Genomic DNA, 20,142 nt, shown 5'->3' on the forward strand with positions numbered 1-20,142 from the left:
CTTTTTGTGATTTTATTTAATATCTTGTTTAGATCTTCCCAAAATTTTTCCACTTTCTCACATGTCCAAATTGCATGAATTGTTGTTCCCGTTTCCTTTTTACAGCGAAAACATCTGTCTGATACTGTTGGGTCCCATTTATTTAACTTTTGAGGTGTGACGTATAGCCTGTGTATCCAGTTATATTGTATCATGCGTAACCTCGTGTTTATTGTATTTCTCATAGTTCCGGACCATAGCTTCTCCCATGTTTCATTCTTTATCTTTATGTTTAGATCTTGTTCGCATTTTTGTTTAGGTTTACCGTTTGTTTCCTCGTTCTCCTTTTCTTGCAGTTTGATGTACATGTTTGTTACAAATTTTTTAATTATCATTGTGTCTGTAATCTAGGTTTTCAGTTGGTAGCATGCAAACATTGTATCGTGAGTTATATTATATTTATTCTTCATTTGTTCAAAGGATAATAATTTATTTCCCGAAAAATAATTTTCTATTCTTTTGATCCCTTTTCTCTCCCATTCTCTAAAGGAAAGGTTATCTATTTGTAAAAGGGATTAGCTGATTTTGCGTCAATATTAGTTTTGGTAGTTGGTCATTTGTTTTATTCCTTTCTACATGAATCTTCTTCCAAATGTTGAGCAGATGATGGAATACAGGTGAATTCCTATGTTGCACCAATTTTTCATCCTATTTACATACTATATGTTCAGGTATCTTCTCCCCTATTTTATCTAGTTCTAATCTGGTCCAATCTAGTTTTTCCCTTGTTTGATAAAAATCTGATAGGTATCTTAATTGTGCGGCTCTATAATAATTCTTAAAATTTGGTAGCTGTAAGCCTCCTTATTTGTACCATTCTGTTAATTTATCTAGTGCTATCCTCGGTTTCCCCCCTTTCCATAAGAATTTCTTTATTATTTTCTTTAACTCCTTGAAGAATTTCTCTGTTAGGACTATTGGTAATGACTGAAATAGGTATTGTATCCTTGGGAAAATGTTCACTTTAATACAGTTTATCCTTCCTATCAGTGTTAGTGGTAAGTCTTTCCAATGCTCTAAGTCGTCTTGTAATTTTTTCATTAATGGATGGTAATTGAGTTTATATAGATGGCCGAGGTTTTTATTTAGTTGTATACCTAGGTATCGCAATGCTTGTGTTTGCCATCTAAATGGCGATTCTTTCTTAAACTTTGTGAAATCCGCATTATTCATTGGCATTGCTTCACTTTTATTGGCGTTGATCTTGTACCCCGATATTTCTCCATATTCCTTCAATTTCCTATGTAATTATTTTATTGATATTTCTGGTTCTGTTAAGTATATTATAATGTCATCTGCAAGTAGACTGATTTTATATTCCTTCTCTTTTATTTTTATCCCTTTTATTTTATTTTCTGTTCTTATCAGTTCTGCTAGTGGTTCTATAGCTAACGCGAACAGTGAGGGAGATAGTAGACATCCCTGTCTTGTTGATCTGCTTAAGTTAAATTGTTTTGATATATATCCATTTACTGTCACTTTCGCCAATGGCCCCTTGTATGATGCTTTAATCCAATTAATATATTTCTCTGGTAGGCTGAATTTTTGTAGTAGTTTGAATAAATAATTTCATTCTACTCTGTCAAAGGCCTTCTCTGCGTCTAAAGCAACCGCTACAGTTGGAGCTTTATTTCCTTCTACTGCATGAATTAAGTTAATAAATTTATAGATATTGTCTGTTGTTCGTCTTTTCTTAATAAATCCAGTTTGGTCTGGATTTACTATTTTTGGTACATAGTCGGCCAATCTGTTTGCTAATAGTTTAGCTATTATCTTATAATCTGTGTTAAGTAGAGATATTGGCCTATATGACGCTGGTGCAAGTGGATCTTTCCCTGTCTTTGGTATTACTATAATTATTGCTGTTTTGCATGAATCTAGTATGCTTTGTGTTTTATCAATCTGGTTGATTACTTCCAGGATGGGAGGAATTAATGTCTTTAAATGTTTTATCGAATTCTATTGGGAATCCATCCTCTCCTGGTGTTTTATTGTTCAGTAGTTTTTTTAATATCTCCTGTAATTCTTCTATTTCAAATGGTTTTATTAATTTATTTTGTTCCTCTCTTTGTAATTTCGGTAGTTCAATTTTAGTTAGAAATTCATCTATTTTGTCTTACTCCCCTTCGTTTTCAGTTTGATATAGTTGCTCGTAGAATTCCCTGAAGTTTTCATTGATCTCCGTTGGATTATATGTGATTTGCTTGTCTTTTTTCCTTAATGCCAATACCATTCTCTTAGTTTGTTCTGTCTTAAGCTGCCACGCTAGAATTTTGTGCATTTTTTCTCCTAGCTCATAATATTTCTGTTTTGTCTTCATTATGTTCTTCTCCACCTTATATGTTTGTAGTGTTTCATATTTTATTTTTTTATCTGCCAATTCTCTTCTTTTAGTTGTATCTTCCTTTATTGCTAATTCTTTTTCAATATTTGTTATTTCCCTTTCCAACTGTTCTGTTTCCCAATTGTAGTCCTTCATCTTAGTTACATAACTTATTATTTGCCCTCTGATGAATGCTTTCATTGCATCCCATAGTATTAACTTATCTTTCATTGATTCCATATTTATTTCAAAGTACATTTTAATTTGTCGTTCAATTAATTCTCTAAAATCCTGTCTTTAAAGTAGCATGGAGTTTAATTTCCATCGATACATTCTTGGTGGGATGTCCTCTAGCTCTATTGCCAATAACAGGGATGAGTGGTCCGATAATCGTCTAGCTTTATATCCCGTTTTCCTAACTCTCCCTTGAATGTGGGCTGATAACAGAAATAGGTCTATCCTTGAGTATGTTTTATGTCTACCCGAATAATATGAATATTCCTTTTCCTTTGGGTGTTGTTTCCTCCATATATCCAAAAGTTGCATTTCTTGCATCGATTTAATTATAAATTTGGTTACTTTGTTCTTTCTGTTAGTTTTTTTTCCAGTTTTATCCATGTTTGAGTCCAAATTAAGGTTAAAATACCCTCCTATTAGTATGTTCTCTTGCGTATCTGCTATCTTCAAAAAGATATCTTGCATAAGTTTTTGATCTTCTTCATTAGGTGAATATACATTGAGTAAATTCCAAAATTCTGAATATATCTGACATTTTATCATTACATATCTCCCTGCTGGATCTATTATTTCCTCTTCTATTTTGATTGGTACATTTTTATTGATTAATATAGCTACTCCTTTGGCTTTTGAATTATATGATGCTGCTATTACATGTCCTATCCAATCTCTCTTTAAATTCTTGTGTTCCACTTCAGTTAGATGTGTTTCTTGTATGAATGATATATCAATTTTTCTTTTTTCAGTAAATTTAACAGTTTCTTCCTTTTGATTTGGTTATGTATTCTATTAATATTTAAAGTCATATAGTTCAACATAGTCATTTCATACTTTGTATATCTTTCCTTTCCGTTTTCTCATCACCACCTTCCCTTCTTATCCATTTCTGCTTTCTTTTTTTGAGCACATTATAAGACAACATTTCTAAAACATAAAATATTTTCACTATTTTCATATCTAAAATTCCTTTAACCCCAATAGTACTTCCCCTTTCCGAGTTGCCCTTTGACCCTTGTCGGGCAACCACATTTCCCCTCTCCATTTGGATTTGCGAATCCGCTCGCAAGCGTCAACTGATTTCACAGTGACTGTTATTCTTCACCACCCAGCGCCCCCCAGAAAAGATTTTAATCTTCATATATAACAAAGGTCACTCTCTTAATTCCCTTCTTACTTCCTTTCTTCCCTTTCTTTCACTTCTTAGTTCTTACCTATACTCTATTTTGTATATATACACATATATATACATGTATATATATATATATATATATATATACATATATATACATATATATATACATACCTACAAACACATTGTAGAGCTCGTTGAAGGAATCAAAGACTTGTTGATCCAAACCAAGGCTTTTATTAGCAAAAGACAGGAGCTCTTCACAGGTGGCCGACCAGTCCGGAATGATCCGACCTGGCTAGGGACACAACCCTTTAAGGCCCAGACAATAGGCGTGGCTTAGCTCTCAGCCAATCGCTGTAAGCACAGTCTAGATACTGTAACTATATACACTACGTACATTGGTGATAGATCTGTACTATCATACACACATACATATAGTTTGTTGTCATTTTTGTTCTTGTTACATCTCTTCATCTCTCTGTCTGTTTTGTAGTTGTTCTGCAAATTTTCGTGCTTCTTCCGGATCTGAGAATAGTTTGCTTTGCTGCCCCGGAATAACTATTTTAAGTTCCGCTGGGTATTTTAACATAAATTTATAACCTTTTTTTCCATAGGGTCGTTTTTGCTGCATTAAACTCCTTCCTCTTCTTCAGGAGTTCAAAACTTTTATCTGGATAGAAAAAAAATTTTTGACCCTTGTATTCCAGTGGTTTTTTGTCTTCTCTTATTTTCTTCATTGCTTTCTCCAATATATTTTCTCTTGTTGTATATCTTAGGAATTTTACTAGAATGGATCTTGGTTTTTGTTGTGGTTGTGGTTTAGGGGCTAATGTTCTGTGTGCCCTTTCTATTTCCATTTCTTCCTGTAATTCTGGTCTTCCTAGGACCCTGGGGATCCATTCTTTTATAAATTCTTTCATATTTTTGCCTTCTTCATCTTCCTTAAGGCCCACTATCTTTATATTGTTTCTTCTATTATAATTTTCCATTATATCTATCTTCTGAGCTAACAGCTCCTGTGTCTCTTTAACTTTTTTATCAGATTCTTCTAATTTCTTTTTTAAGTCATCTACTTCCATTTCTATGGCTGTTTCTCGTTCTTCCACCTTGTCCACTCTTTTTCCTATATCTGTCATGATCATCTCTAATCTATTCACTTTTTCTTCTGTACTTTTTATTCTTCTTTTTATTTCACTAAATTCTTGTGACTGCCATTCTTTTACTGATTCCATATATTCTTTAAAAAAAAATATATCCATCTACTTGCCCTTCCCTTCATCTTCCATTTCTCTGTGTTCTTCCTCTTCTTCTTCTGAGTCCACTCCAGGATCTGTGTCCTTTACCTCTGTCTCTTCTGGTTTTCTTGTTGGGTTGTTTGTTTTATTTTGTTGGGTATTTTTGGTCTTCTTATTTTTATTAGAAGTGTCTTGGTGTTGGTCTTCTTCCTCTGGGTTGGTCATCTGTTGTTTCTTTGATTTCTTATGTTTACTCTCTTCCTTCTTGTTCTCGTTATTTTCTATGTTTTCCTGTTGAGAGTCTTGCTGTTGTGTTGTAGTTGTCTGTTTCAGCTGTGGAGATTTACTCCTCAATTGGTCCCCCCTCCCGTCAGTGTTATTCTTGTCTTGCGCGGTTGCGCACTTTTGTTTGGCTCCGTGAGCCATTTTTGTAGTCCCGAGTTCAGGGTTTCCACTGACCTCAGGGAGCGGGCTTCTCTCTCCACGGCGGGCCTCCTCATACCGGTAAGGCCTTCACCTTCCTCTTCCGACGTCTTTCCTTCATCTTTTCTTCCCGTTGTCTTTGGTTTTTCTTTCTTCGCTGCCATTTTCTCAACACTTTCACTTTGTTATGGTTTCTATGTTTGTGCCTTTGTTTTTTCTCTATCTTTTTTTTACTTTTCTGGAGAGGGCTGGAGTTCCCCTACCGGCCACTACTCCATCACGTGACTCCTACCTGCCCCCACGTTTAATCCCTACCTGGCCCCACGTTTAATCCCTACATAGCCCCACGTTTAATCCCTACCTGGCCCCACGTTTAATCCCTACCTGGCCCCACGTTTACAGTTAAACATAACTAATATATTTAATACTCATAAATACTCTTAGTAAATACTACTCTCAGTAGCCAGGGTTAGGGAAACACTTGGGGAGAGTCGTCCCAGCTGCCTTTTATCCTGTCCCCTGTGAGGATTCCATTCCATTCTCTCAATTCCTCCATCTCCGTCGCATCTTCTCCCGGGACAAGGTCTTCCATGCCAAATCATCAGAAATGTCCTTCTTCAAACAAAATGGCTTTCCTTCTACCACCATCAACTCGGCCCTCAAACACATATCCTCCTTTTCTGTTTCTTTTCTTTGGCTTGGCTTCGCGGATGAAGATTAATTGAGGGGTAATGTTCACGTCAGCTGCAGGCTCGTTTGTGGCTGACAAGTCCGATGTGGGACAGGCAGACACGGTTGCAGCGGTTGTAAGGGAAAATTGGTTGGGTGTTGGCTTTTTCCTCCTTTGTCTTTTGTCAGTGAGGTGGGCTCTGCAGTCTTCTTCAAAGGAGGTTGCTGCCCGCCGAACTGAGAGGCGCCAAGATGCACGGTTTGAGGCGATATCAGCCCACTGGCGGTGGTCAATGTGGCAGGCACCAAGAGATTTCTTTAGGCAGTCCTTGTACCTCTTCTTTGGTGCACCTCTGTCTCAGTGGCCAGTGGAGAGCTCGCCATATAACACCATCTTGGGAAAGCGATGGTCCTCCATTCTGGAGACGTGACCCACCCAGCGCAGTTGGATCTTCATCAGCGTGGATTCGATGCTGTCGGCATCTGCCGTCTCGAGTACTTCGATGTTGGTGATGAAGTCACTTCAATGAATGTTGAGGATGGAGTGGAGACAACGCTGGTGGACTAGGAGCCGTAGGTGATGCCAGTAGAGGACCCATGATTCGGAGCCGAACAGGAGTGTGGGTATGACAACGGCACTGTATACGCTAATCTTTGTGAGGTTTTTCAGTTGGTTGTTTTTCCAGACTCTTTTGTGTAGTCTTCCAAAGGCGCTATTTGCCTTGGCGAGTCTGTTGTCTATCTCGTTGTCGATCCTTGCATCCGATGAAATGGTGCAGCCGAGATAGGTAAACTGGTTGACCGTTTTGAGTTTTGTGTGCCCGATGGAGATGTGAGGGGGCTGGTAGTCATGGTGGGGAGCGAGCTGATGGAGGACCTCAGTTTTCTTCAGGCTGACTTCCAGGCCAAACATTTTGGCAGTTTCCGCAAAACAGGACGTCAAGCGCTGAAGAGCTGGCTCTGAATGGGCAACTAAAGCAGCATCGTCTGCAAAGAGTAGTTCACGGACAAGTTGCTCTTGTGTCTTGGTGTGAGCTTGCAGGTGCTTCAGATTGAAGAGACTGCCATCCGTGCGGTACCGGATGTAAACAGCGTCTTCATTGTTGAGGTCTTTCATGGCTTGGTTCAGCATCATGCTGAAGAAGATTGAAAAGAGGGTTGGTGCAAGAACACAGCCTTGCTTCACGCCATTGTTAATGGAGAAGGGTTCAGAGAGCTCATTGCTGTTATCTGACCCGACCTTGTTGGTTTTCGTGCAGTTGGATAATCATGTTGAGGAACTTTGGGAGGCATCCGAGGCGCTCTAGTATTTGCCAAAGCCCTTTCCTACTCACGGTGTCGAAGGCTTTGGTGAGGTCAACAAAGGTGATGTAGAGTCCTTTGTTTTGTTCTCTGCACTTTTCTTGGAGCTGTCTGAGGGCAAAGACCATGTCAGTAGTTCCTCTGTTTGCACGAAAGCCGCACTGTGATTCTGGGAGAACATTTTCGGCGACACTAGGTATTATTCTATTTAGGAGAGTCCTAGCGAAGATTTTGCCTGCAATGGAGAGCAGCGTGATTCCCCTGTAGTTTGAGCAATCTGATTTCTCACCTTTGTTTTTGTACATGGTGATGATGATGGCATCACGAAGATCCTGAGGCAGCTTTCCTTGGTCCCAGCAGAGCTTGAAAAACTCATGCAGTTTGGCATGCAGAGTTTTGCCACCAGTCTTCCAGACCTCTGGGGGGATTCCATCCATACCTGCAGCTTTGCCACTTTTCAGTTGTTCAATTGCCTTATATGTCTCTTCCTGGGTGAGGACCTCATCCAGCTCTAGCCTTAAGGGCTGTTGAGGGAGCTGTAGCAGGGCAGATTCTTGGACTGAGCGGTTGGCACTGAAAAGAGATTGGAAGTGTTCTGACCATCGGTTGAGGATGGAGATTGTCGCTGAGGAGGACTTTGCCGTCTGAGCTGCGCAGCGGGCTTTGGACGGGGTGAGGGGCTGTACACAGCCTTTAGAGCCTCGTAAAAACCCCTGAAGTCCCCAATGTCCGCACTGAGCTGGGTTCATTTGGTGAGGCTAGTCCACCACTCATTTTGGATCTCCCGGAGTTTGCGCTGAAGATGGCTGCATGTGCGACGGAAGGCTCATTTCTTCTCTGGCCAGGACGGCTTTGCAAGGTGAGCCTGGTGGGCAACTTGCTTCTTTTCCAGCAGCTCCTGGATTTCCTGGTTGTTTTCGTCGAACCAGTCCTTGTTTTTCCTGGAGGAGAAGCCCAGTACCTCTTCAGTGGATTGCAGTATGGCCATCTTTAGCTGATTCCAGAGGGTTTCAGGGGACGAGTCCGTGAGGCGGATTGCATCTTCGAGCTTTGCTTTGAGGTTTGCCTGGAAGTTTCCTCTCACTTCGTCTGACTGCAAGTTTCCAACATTGAACCTCTTTCTGGGGGCTTTACTGTTCCTGGACTTTGGCTTGAAGTGAAGGATGAGCTTGCAGCGAACAAGCCAGTGGTCAGTGTGGCATTCCGCGCTGGGCATGACCCTGGTGTGGAGCATATCTCGTTTGTCTCTTTCTCGCACCAGGACGTAGTCCAGGAGGTGCCAGTGTTTGGATCGGGGATTCATCCAGGTAGTCTTCAGGCTGTCCCTCTGCTGAAAAAGGGTGTTTGTAATGACAAGCCGCTGTTCTGCGCAGAGCTCGAACAGGAGGCACCCATTGTCGTTTCACTTGCTGACACCATGCTTGCCCAGGATTCCTGGCCAGGTTTTTGAGTCTTTGCCGACGTGAGCGTTGAAGTCGCCAAGGATGACAACCTTGTCGGCTGTAGGGGTGCGTTGAATGAGGTTGCGCAGATCAGTGTAGAACTTGTCCTTTTCTGCTGGTTCCGCCTGGAGGGTTGGAGCATAGACACTCATGAGAGTGATGCGACGCTTGTTTTGAAGGGGGAGTCGCATGGACATGATCCGGTCCGAGTGGCCTGTCGAGAGGTTTTCGAGTTTGGAGGCAATGGAGTTCTTGACCATGAAGCCTACACCAGATAGGCGTCGTTCATCCACAGGCTTGCCAGACCAGTAGAGTGTGTAGCCCGCGCCCCGTTCTTGGAGGCTGCCTACATCTGCAAGGTGGACTTCACTGAGAGCGGCTATGTCGATGTCAAGTCTGAGGAGTTCATCTGCGATGAGGGCAGACCGACGTTCAGGTTGGTGGCTGTCAGCCTTGTGTCGCACGGTTCTGATGTTCCAGCATGCAAGCTTGAGTTTGTGAGCTCATATCCTCCATTACCTGGACATCTCCCCTTCACACACAAGGACAGAATTCCTTGTCCTCACCTACCACCCCACCAGCCTCAGCATCCAACATATCCTCCCCTGCCATTTCCGCCACCTGCTAAGTGATCCCACCACTAGACACATATTCCCCTCTCCGCTTTCCACAGGGACTGCTCCCTCTGTGACTCCTTGACCACTCCTCCCTCCCCACCAATCATCCTCTTGGTACCAACCCCCTGTGACCATAGAAGAAGCTCCACTCGCCCACACCACCTCATTCAGGGCCCCAAACAGTCCGTCCAAGTGAACGTTTGTGAATCTGTCCATGGTCTCATGCATTGCCAGAATGAGACCACTTGCGAATTGGAGGAACAACACCTCATCCTCCAACTGGGCACCCTCCAACTGGATGGAATTAATATCGACTTCTCTGGCTTTCATTAAACCCCCCACTTCTTCCACCGTCACCTTCATCCAGCTCTGTCTCTCTCCCTTTTCCCTGCCTCTTTTCGCACAGACAAAAATCATTTCTCATTTCTCCCTTTGTCATATCCAATTAACACCTTTTGTTGGTCTGGACTCCTCCACCAACCAGCACTGAGATTTCCTTTTTTTTTTCTTATTCTTTGTTTATTCCTTGAAGAAGGGCTCAGGCCCGAAATGTTGGTGATATATCTTTGTCTCCTATGGATGCTGAAAGACCAGCTGGGCTCCCCCAACATTTTATTCTTATTTATTTTACATTTTTTAAATTATTTATTTCCTCGATTATTTTTGCTGGTTGATTGAGGTTGTTGTTACTTGAATTCCAGATACTGGGATTTTACTATATGTTGGATGTGGAAGCTGGTGGCATGGTAGGGAAGGACTTGGGGAAGCCTGTCGTTGTTGAGTCTCGGGGCAAAAGGGATAAGGACAAATGTGCAGCAAATAGACAAGATGCAGGTGAGGCTGCTATTATGTTGGTGAAGAAAACAGTGCACATTACGTGATGCCCAGTTGAACATTTATCATACCTATTATGGCACAGGTGATGTGGATATCCATGTGGTCCTTTGCTCAGATGATGGTGTAATCTAACATTGAGATGCCAGTACCTGCCCATGTCCCTCTATTTAAACAGGGATCTGGTAGGACAAGATTGTGCACCAATCGTTTAGTTGGGAGGGCATCTACACCTGCTGGAACAGGTCTTCCTCGTACCACCCTTGGCGATCATGCCATGTTAACACGATGCATCATTATATACCTATGACTGTGTGGCTCAGTATGACAACACCACCATGTACAAATTCACTGACAATACTATGGTAGTGTGTTGTATAAAACGGGGCGATGAGTCGGCATAAAGGAAGGAGACTGAAAACTTAGCTGAATGGTGCACCAACAATCTCATACTCCATGTCACCAAAACCAAGGAGCTGGATGTTGACTTCAGGAAGGAAAAACAAGAGGTGAACAATCTAGTGATCATTGGGGGTGGGGGTGGGGGGGGGGGGAGGGATCAGAGGTAGATGGGGTGAGCAAATTTAAGTTCTTGGGAGTCATTATCTTGGAGGAATTTTCATGGATCTAACACGCTAATGGTATAACGAAGAAAGCACATTCAATGCCTCCACTTCCTTAGGAGTTTGCAGAGGTTTGGTATGACACTGTAAACATTGGCAAATTTCTACAGAGCTGTGGTGAAAAGTGTGCTGACCAGCTGCATCACCAGTATCCCTGAGTGTAAAGGCCTGCAAAAGGTAGTGGGCACAGCCCAGGACATCACAGGCAAAACTCTCCTCACCATCAAGAACATCTATAGGGAATGCTACCGTCGGAGAGCAGCAGCAATCATCAAGGATACACACCACCCAGCACACACTCTGTTCTTGTTGCAGCCATCAGGAAAGAGGAATAGGTACCACAAGACTCATACCACCAGGTTCAGGAACAGCTGCTACCCCTCCACCATCAGACCCCTCAACGACAAACTCAATCAGGGACTCATTTAAGGACTCTTACACTTTTTTCTCTCTCTGTTTTGCATATTAGTTTACATTTCCATATTTGTTTACACGTGTATTTTGAGTACAGTATTTTTTTTTTGCATTACCAATCAGTGCTCATTCTGCCTCGTCTGCAGAAAAAGAATCTCAGGATGGTATGTAATGTCACGCATGTACTCTGACAATAACTGTGAACTTCACACTCTGGTGTTGAAGTCACACAGAGGAATCAGAAAGTTTCTCTTGGGGCTGTGGACTGGGTTGGAACAGAAGACTTGCTTGGCATCATCCAAAGTTTCCAGGGTGGGTGTGTGCCCTGATAGCTGCAGTGTGATTCACAAAATCAGCAGGTTATGCCTCATCGATAGGAAGCAAAGATATATGACCAACATTTCAGACCAGAGCCTTTCATCGACTCCCCTATCCCTCTGACTCCTTTCTTCCGGCTCACTGCCTCCTTTCCTCTCCATTCAGAGTTATCTCCTCCCACTGCATTTTTCTTCTCCTCTGCCCTCCCACACATATCCACCTATGACCTCTTTCTTGCCTGTTGGCCTGCGCTCCTCCCTTTGTCCCTTCTTCCCTCCTCTCCCCACCTTTTCATTCAGGCACCTGCCTGCTTTTGGCTCATACATTGACCAAGGGCTCAAAACGTTGGCTGTGTATCTGTGCTTCCTATGGACACTGCCTTGGCTGCTGAGTTTCTCAGGCACTTCTGTGCATGGCTCAATAATCACAGCATCTGCAGGCTTTCCAGTTTCAGTGCAGCATGGTGGTTCTGAAAGGTCGTGAGGCAGGGCAAGCTGCTGAGATACATGACTGGCTCGTTCTTTCCCTGGTTTACACCCTACCTTGTTTTTTCAATTGCCCCTCTCCTTCTCATGATTTAGTAATACTGGCATCAAAGTTCCCGGGTTCCGGGTTCCTGATCTATGGAACTGGATCCATGTACAGGGCTATGGCTGTAGGAATTGTCTATAAGGGTCCTGATGTTCCACACCCTGTACTTCACAATGTGAAATGGATACTGTGGACCGGTCTCTAGCGCAAGGTCTTGATCCTGTGGCCAGGGGGCCCAGGATGACTGGAGCCCAAGCCATGCCTCATGCTCACCTAGTAGTGGGCACAATCCTCCTCCCCAAATCCTAACAAGAAAGCCCAATGAGCTAGAAACATACAGGCATGTATCTCTGTACTCACGGTAAGGCCTTGAACCGCCTCCCACTCCTGCGGAGACTGGATTTTATGAGCCAACAGCCTGACTGCAATCTGTGGTCTGAGGAGGGAAATTAAAGGGCCATAGTTACGGAACAAAATGCATTTTCACCAATGATACCAAGGCAGGAATGACAAGGGGAATCTATAGGAGAGAAACATGTAAATGTCATCCAGGTAGAAAGGGAGCACAGTGCAGACAAGGCAATTCCTCCATCCTAGGGTAGACAAGGGAATTCCCTCACAGGCTGATGTTGACCCCACACACCAGAATCAACAGGACAATTTCTACCTCCTCCCTGACCCACTCTGGCACATATGGGTGATAATCCCCCATTTCTGTGTGCAATGGTGGACTTAAATCAACGCAGTGTCCAGGGATTTTTGAGATCCTTGCACAGACATTGAAGAGCCTGGCACTTCACTGCTCAGCCCCCAGATGGTGTCAGCCAATAGAATTACCTGCCCAGGTGTCGTCAGGACAATGTGCACATTCTTGTGCCAGGCCCAACTTTGGCAAGGTCTGAGCCAAACCAAGAGAATGGGTTGGTTAAAGAACAGAAAACTACGCAGTTGCAGATCAGTTTGAGTTTTCACGCTGCAGTGGGCAAAGCATCTAACCCAGCAGAATGAGTTTCGACTATTTGCAACCGATATTAATGAATGAGATGAAAGCAAGAGAGTGAGCTATGGCTATTAACAAAGACTCTGCAAGGTGAGTCTGTTAGGAACTAGGCCAGGAAAGTGATAAATCATGTATTATGTGGGAATGTGAAAATTTAGCTAATTTGGCATTAAGAATAGAAAATAAAAATATTTTATTTGATCAGCAGCTCATTCTCATACTGGTTTGCAGACCCAAAACCTTGACTCTTTCTACTGATGCTGCCTCACCTTCAGAGTTCTCCAGAATTCACTGTTTTGATTTCACATTCCCAATATCTGCAGTTCTTTTGATTTTCAAGAAAAATAGGATGTTGTTCTATACTTCAAGGGGGTTGGGGGGGGGGGGGGGGGGGTTGTGGTGAAATAGCAACCACACAGGGCTTTGTTGAAACCACACCCAGAATATGCTGTGCAATTTTGGTATGTGTACACAACTTGCTCTGGAGGGGGAGAGGCATAGATTGCTTGATTCTTGGGATGGGGAAGGTTATCTTGTGAAAAGAGATTGCGTAAGAAAGTCTGCAGACGTACCAACTGGTGTTCAGAGCAACAAGAGATCTCACTGAAGTATGAGTGGGATTACCAAGCTACCTGCTAAAAGGCCGCCTTCTCTAGAACTAGAGGGCACAGTCTTGGATAGGGTCCAAACTCCCTTCTATGCCTGACAGTTGATGTGCAATCAATTATTAATTTTAAGATGTTTATTTAGGATGAAAAATATTTTTAATCTGGAGTTCTCTACCTTTGAGGGGTGCAAAACTCATTTGATTCAAGACTGATTGAGTTTTTTGGACCATATAAAAACATGGACTTGAGGAAGAGCATCGCCCATAATCTTATTGAACTGTAGAGCAGGCTTGGTGCTGGGGGTGGTATTGTGACTCTTGTTTCTTTTTCATTGCCAGCTGGATAATAATCATTTGCCATTGTTCTTTTGTTAGTTTATAAATTAGTCCTAAAATAAGGAAAAATGGAAATTTTGACCTGACATTTTAAAATTAATAATTGATCTCATATCAACTGCACATTCACATCAAATTTGTCCAAGAGAATGAAGAAAAAAATCTTCAGACATCCTGTCAATAAATGCAACACAAACTTTGCTCTACATACCCTTCCAGCTCCTTATTGACCTGGTCACAGAAACCGATAATGTACTCCCAATCCTCCTGTCGATTTGCAGGATTAGTGGCTTTATCTACAGGTGAGACAAAGGCGCATTCAGTTAAAATACCCTAAGCTCACATGTACTGCAGCATTCTTTAGAAATAGACAACACCACAGTCACTCAGCGTTAAACCTGCACTGGTACACTTTCCACTGCTGCTGTTTGTAAGGGGAATGATTTAGGGCATCAGAGACCAATCCTGATGGTAGTGCAAATGTGAACCCATACAGAAAAATTAGAAAGTCCTCAGTGGAACAGGCTGCATGAAAGGAAGTTTATTTTATTTATTCATTTTTCAGGATGTTGGGCCTTACCCAACCCAAACATCCTCGAGAGGTTGCTTTGATATGTTTCTGCAATCCTTCTGAAGTGCTCCCTTGATGCCGATGAAGGAGTTGTACCAGGATTTAGCCCCTGTGAGGATGAGGGAACTTCTGAATCACAGATGGTGTGACTTGGAGGACAGCCTGGTGGGTGGTTTGCATGCACATGCCATCCCTGTCCTTCTTGGGTGGGTAGAGATTTTGAGAGGTGTTTGCAGAACATTCTATCCACTATCTAAGTGGAGAGAGACTGCAAGTCAAGTTTATTGTCATCTGATTGTACAAGTACACCTGAAGAAACAGTGCTCTCCGGTCCTTAGTGCAAAACACACAACCAGACATAACGCACATTACGACAAACAATACATGTGCATGACAAGTATTTCATCCATATAAATATTGCTTTGTGAATATGAGACAGTGGATGGTCAGTGTGAACAGTTCCTTTGGTCGTTCGGTATTCTTACTGACTGTGGAAAGAAGCTGTTCCTCAGCCTGGTGGTACTGGCTCTGATACCCCTGTACCTCTTTCCTGACTGGAGCAGCTGAAAGATATTGTATGCAGGGTGGAAGGGGTCCTCACTTATTTTGTGCACCCTCTTCAGACAATGATCCCGTTAGATCACATCAGTACTGGAGCACCACAGGGCTGCATTCTTAGCCTCCTGCTCTACTCACTTTACACCTACGACTGTGTGGTTCGGTATGATAATTACACACCATCTACAAATTTGTTAATGATATCATGGAAGTGGGCTGTATAAAACGGGGCAATGAGTCAGTATGCAGGAGGGAGATTGAATGATGTACTAACTGAATGTAAAGTTGTTGAATACAATGTCACCAAATCCAAGGAGCTGATGATGGCCTTCAAGCAAATTTAACTTCTTGGGAGTCACATGGACCCAACACACAACTATCTTTGTGAAGAAAGCATGTCAGCGCCTCTACTTTCTCAGGAGTTTGCAGAGATTTGGAATGACATTGAAAACCTTGGAAAGCCTCTACAGATATGTGGTGTAAAGTGTGCTGACAGGCTGCATCATAGCCTGGTATGGGGACATCAGTACCTCTGAGCAGAAGGCCCTGCAAAAGGTAATGGACACAGCCCAGTACATCACAGGAAAAAAAATCTCCCCACCGTCAAGAAAATCAGAGAGCCACAGCAATTATCAAGGGTCCACATCACCAAGCACATGCTCTGTTCTCACTGGTGCCATCAGGAAATAGGTCTAAGTGCCACAAGATTCATCCCACCCGATTCAGGAATAGTTGCTACCCCTCCATCATAAGGCCCCAAAACAAGAAACTCAAGGCTCATTTAAGGACTCTTACTTTACACACTATTTATTATTGAATATTTATTTTCTGTATTGCAGAGTTTGTTTACATTCCTTCATATTTATATTTCTCTCTTTGGTATATGTATCTTTTCTTAAGTAGCTGTTTCCCGCACCCCCCCCCCCCCCAAACCCCCCGCAGTACCAATAAGTATAAAATCTGCCTGGCCTGTAGGAAAAATAATCTCATGTGATGTTATGTACTTTGACAATAAATCTAAACTTTGAACTTTAAACAGCCAACACCACCCTTATCTCATAAACGAATTAAAAATTCTAATTCCTCGCAAACATCTGAGTGGTGTTAAATTGGAGATGAGAAAGGTACCTTCGCACGGCCACACCAACAGCCAAGATCATGGACTCTTCCATGTTCCAGCAGCTATTCTTTCACTGCCCTTGTATTGATATGGATATCCATTTGTTTCCCTTGCACTGAGAGTACTAATATCCCTTCACCTCCCCAGTAAATACCCCTCTGCCCTATATCAGTGTCAAAACCCTCACCCTGCAATTATTACTTTTAGTAACCTCTCAGCTTCTCCACATTATCAGTGCAGGTATTCATTTGCTCACTCTTTTAAATGTAAAAACCATCTGGTACCTCCCATGTTACTGTAAATTAACCTTCTATCCTCTGGAATATTTTCTTCTTTTTGGATATTCAATGTCCATCTCTTTTTTTGAATATTTTATTTTTGATTTTCCAAGACTCACACAAATCCAAAACAGCAATACAATCTTTCTCAACAATGATATATTACATTCAGAGTCCATTACCACCCCCCCCCCCAACCCTTCTCCCTTCCCTCCTATACCCTAATACCACAATGGAAAGATTATGTAAACAATATATAGAATCACAGACCCTTAAAGGAACCCAGAGTAACATAATGAAAAAGATACAAAACAGGAGCACGTCATCTGCGCAACTGTCCACTTCATTTATCTTAGGCATTTCACTATTAGTACATATTTTTTCCCTTTCTTCTATTTAGCAGGGTGTAACTATATATGTTGCAAATAAGGCTGCCCTATTTTCTCCTTAAACTGAATGTGATTTTCTCTAGGGGAATACAACTCTATATCTCCGATTTCCATCATGTAATATTTAGTTGGAAGTCGGACTTCTACGTGACTACCATACACTTCCTGGCTACACACGTCCAAAATGTCTCCCAGAAGGTAAAATTCCACATCCTGTAGAAAATCCACCTTTGTAATTTTTTTCAGAAGGACCCCACCTTTGTACACAGCCAGGTTGAGAGGATAAAAGTTCCAATCTCCACACCATATCTGAAGCACATTTAATGTCCATCTCTAAATGCTCCTTGCAATATCAATTCCAATAGCATTGATAGGTCGACCACATTGGCAGGAACAGGTACAAATTTAAACAGATGGATCTCAATAAGAAGTCAGAGGTCTTTTTGTTAGTTTTTGTACCAAATATCTTTATTCAAGTCCCCCAACTGTTGTGGTGACATTTAAACTTGCATCTGTAGATTAATAGTTCAAGACTGGCCATAGGATTATTAATTTAATGACACTGTAGATAAACCTCAATTATTGTCACCTCAATCCTGTCTAAGTGATGACATGGATATGTTCCAGTTCGCCTATCGTAGCAACAGGTCTATGGCAGATACAGTCTCGCTATCTCTACATAAAGCCCTGGAACACCTGGACAGTAAAGATGCATTCATCAGGATGCTCTTTATCAACTACAGTTCAGCATTTAACACCATCATCCCGTCAAAGTTGATCAGCAAACTCCAAGACCTGGGACTCAACACCCAACTGTGTAATTGGATCATGGATTTCCTCACATCCAAACCACAATCAATGAGGATTGGAAAGAACATCTACTCCATAACCTCCATCAGTTCTGGAGCACCACAGGGCTGCACTCTTAGCCTCATGCTCTACTCACTTTATACCTACGACTGTGTGGCTAGAACGACTATAACACCACCTACAAATTTTTCAATTATACCATGATAGTGGGTGTATAAAGAAAGGGGATGAGTCAATATACATGATGAAGATTGAAAGCTTGGCTGAATGCTGTACAAACAACCACCTTACACTCAATGTCACCAAAACTAAGGAACTAACCGTTGACTTTAGGAAAGGAAATCCAGAGGCATACAATCCAGTGATCATTGGGGGATGAGAGGTGGAGAGAGTAAGCAAATGTAAGTATTTGGGAGTCACTTGGGATCTTGGAGGATCTTTCCTGGACCCAACACATCAATGGCATGGTGAAGAAAACATGTCAGCGCCTCCACTTCTTCGGAAGTTTGCAGAGATTTAGACAATAGACAATAGACAATAGGAGCTGGAGTAGGCCATTTGGCCCGTCGGGCCAGCACCGCCATTTTAGATCATGGCTGATCATTACCATCAGTACCCCTTTCCAGCCTTATCCCCATAACCCTTAACTCCGTTACCCACAAGAGTCTTATCTAACTCTCTTTTGAACATAGTCAGCGAATCCGCCTCTACCACCCTCTGTGGCAGAGCATTCCACAGATTTACACTTCTCTGGGTAAAAAAATGCTTTCTCATCTCCGTCCTAAAGGGCCTGTATTCTTAAACTATGCCCTCTAGTCCTCGTCTCCCCCATCATTGGGAACAAGTAATCAGACTTCACCTTGTCTATCCCCCTGATGATTTTATATACCTCAATCATGTCCCCCCTCATCCTTCTAAACTCCAATGGATACAAGTCCAGTTTTTCTAGCCTTGCTGCATATGACAACCCTGCCATCCCTGGAACTAACCTTGTAAATCTGCGCTGCACACCCTCTATAGCTAGTATGTCCTTCCTCAAGTTTGGAGACCAGAACTGGACGCAATACTCCAGGTGGGGTCTCACCAGGGCCCTGTATAACTGCAAAAGGGCGTCTCTGTTCCTATACTCCAATCCCCTCTTTATGAAAGCCAACATTCCATTTGCCTTCTTCACAGCTTTCTGAACCTGCAGGCTAGCCTTCAGTGACCGGTGAACAAGTACACCCAGATCCATTTGCACTTCCCCACTCCCTAGCTTGTCTCCATTTAAATAATACACCAGAAACCCTGGCAAATTTCTATAGATGTATGGTCCAAAGTGTGCTGACCGGCTGCATCACAGACTAGTATGGGGACACCAATATTCCTAAGTGAAAAGCCCTGTAAAAGGTAGTGGACACAGCCCAGGATATCACAGGCAAAACCCTCTCCAGTATCGAGAACATCACAGGGAACGGTACCGTCAGAGAGCAGCAGCAATCATCAAGGATCCACACCCCCCAGCACACACTCACTGCTGCTATCAGGAAAGAGGTACAGGTGCCACAAGACTAGCACCACCAGGTTCAGGAACAGCTGCTACTCCTCCACCATCAGACTCCTCAACGACAAACTCAATTAGAGACTCTTACTTGTACACTTTATTGATATTTTTCATTCTGTCTGTATTGCACAGTTTGTTTCTTTCTTTGTTTACGTGTTTTCGCTGTGCAGTTTGGCTTTTGCACTACCAATAAGTGGTAATTCTGCCTCGCCTGCAGAAAAAAGAATCTCAGGCTTGTATGTAATGTCTGTATGTACACTGACAATAAATCAGAAATCTGAAAAAAAATAATAGAGGCAAGTGTGCTTTTCAATCAGTTTAAGCATTGATGATTACTCCCATCTCATTAAGTAATAGCATCAATTAATATGGCTGATGAACATAAGCACCATGAATCAACTCTGAGTGAGTTGTAGCATGGAATAATGATTATTCCCCAATGTCTAATTCTAAATTAACAGATGCATTTCCCATTTGATTTGTAGAATCAATTTGAGTGAGTTTGTGCCAGTCAATCCCAAGGCCCCAATCGATCCTAACTCTAACCCATAGCCCTGAAAATGATTTTCCAAGGATCAGATTAGATGAGATTTTTTTTTTTTTTTTTAAATTTTTCACACCATAAATCACATTAGCCATGATATACACTATTTCTTTTTCACACATATACAGTGACTTTTTCTCCCCCCCCTTTCCTCCAAAACCACCCCCCCCACCCCCCCTCTCATCCATTTTAGGTATACAATCTAGGTTGCATTAAGCCAGTCAGACAATGTTGTCATTCAACAAAA

The 20,142-nt window shown here is 42.3% G+C and overlaps 1 protein-coding gene across 2 annotated transcripts in view; it reads right to left on the reverse strand.

The window, feature by feature from the left end:
• The window catches only part of gga3b (golgi associated, gamma adaptin ear containing, ARF binding protein 3b), a 63,607-nt gene that overhangs the window by 27,285 nt on the left and 16,180 nt on the right, over window positions 1-20,142 (reverse strand). For both annotated transcript variants that reach the window (XM_069929372.1, XM_069929371.1), the window contains exons 2-3: window positions 14,294-14,378; window positions 12,500-12,575 (exon numbers count right to left, since the gene is read on the reverse strand). In XM_069929372.1, the coding sequence (XP_069785473.1) occupies window positions 12,500-12,575; window positions 14,294-14,378 (161 nt within the window). The remainder of the gene's footprint in view (window positions 1-12,499; window positions 12,576-14,293; window positions 14,379-20,142) is intronic.

The sequence above is a fragment of the Narcine bancroftii genome, chromosome 3 (assembly GCF_036971445.1).
Source record: "Narcine bancroftii isolate sNarBan1 chromosome 3, sNarBan1.hap1, whole genome shotgun sequence".
Lineage (NCBI taxonomy): Eukaryota > Metazoa > Chordata > Chondrichthyes > Torpediniformes > Narcinidae > Narcine > Narcine bancroftii.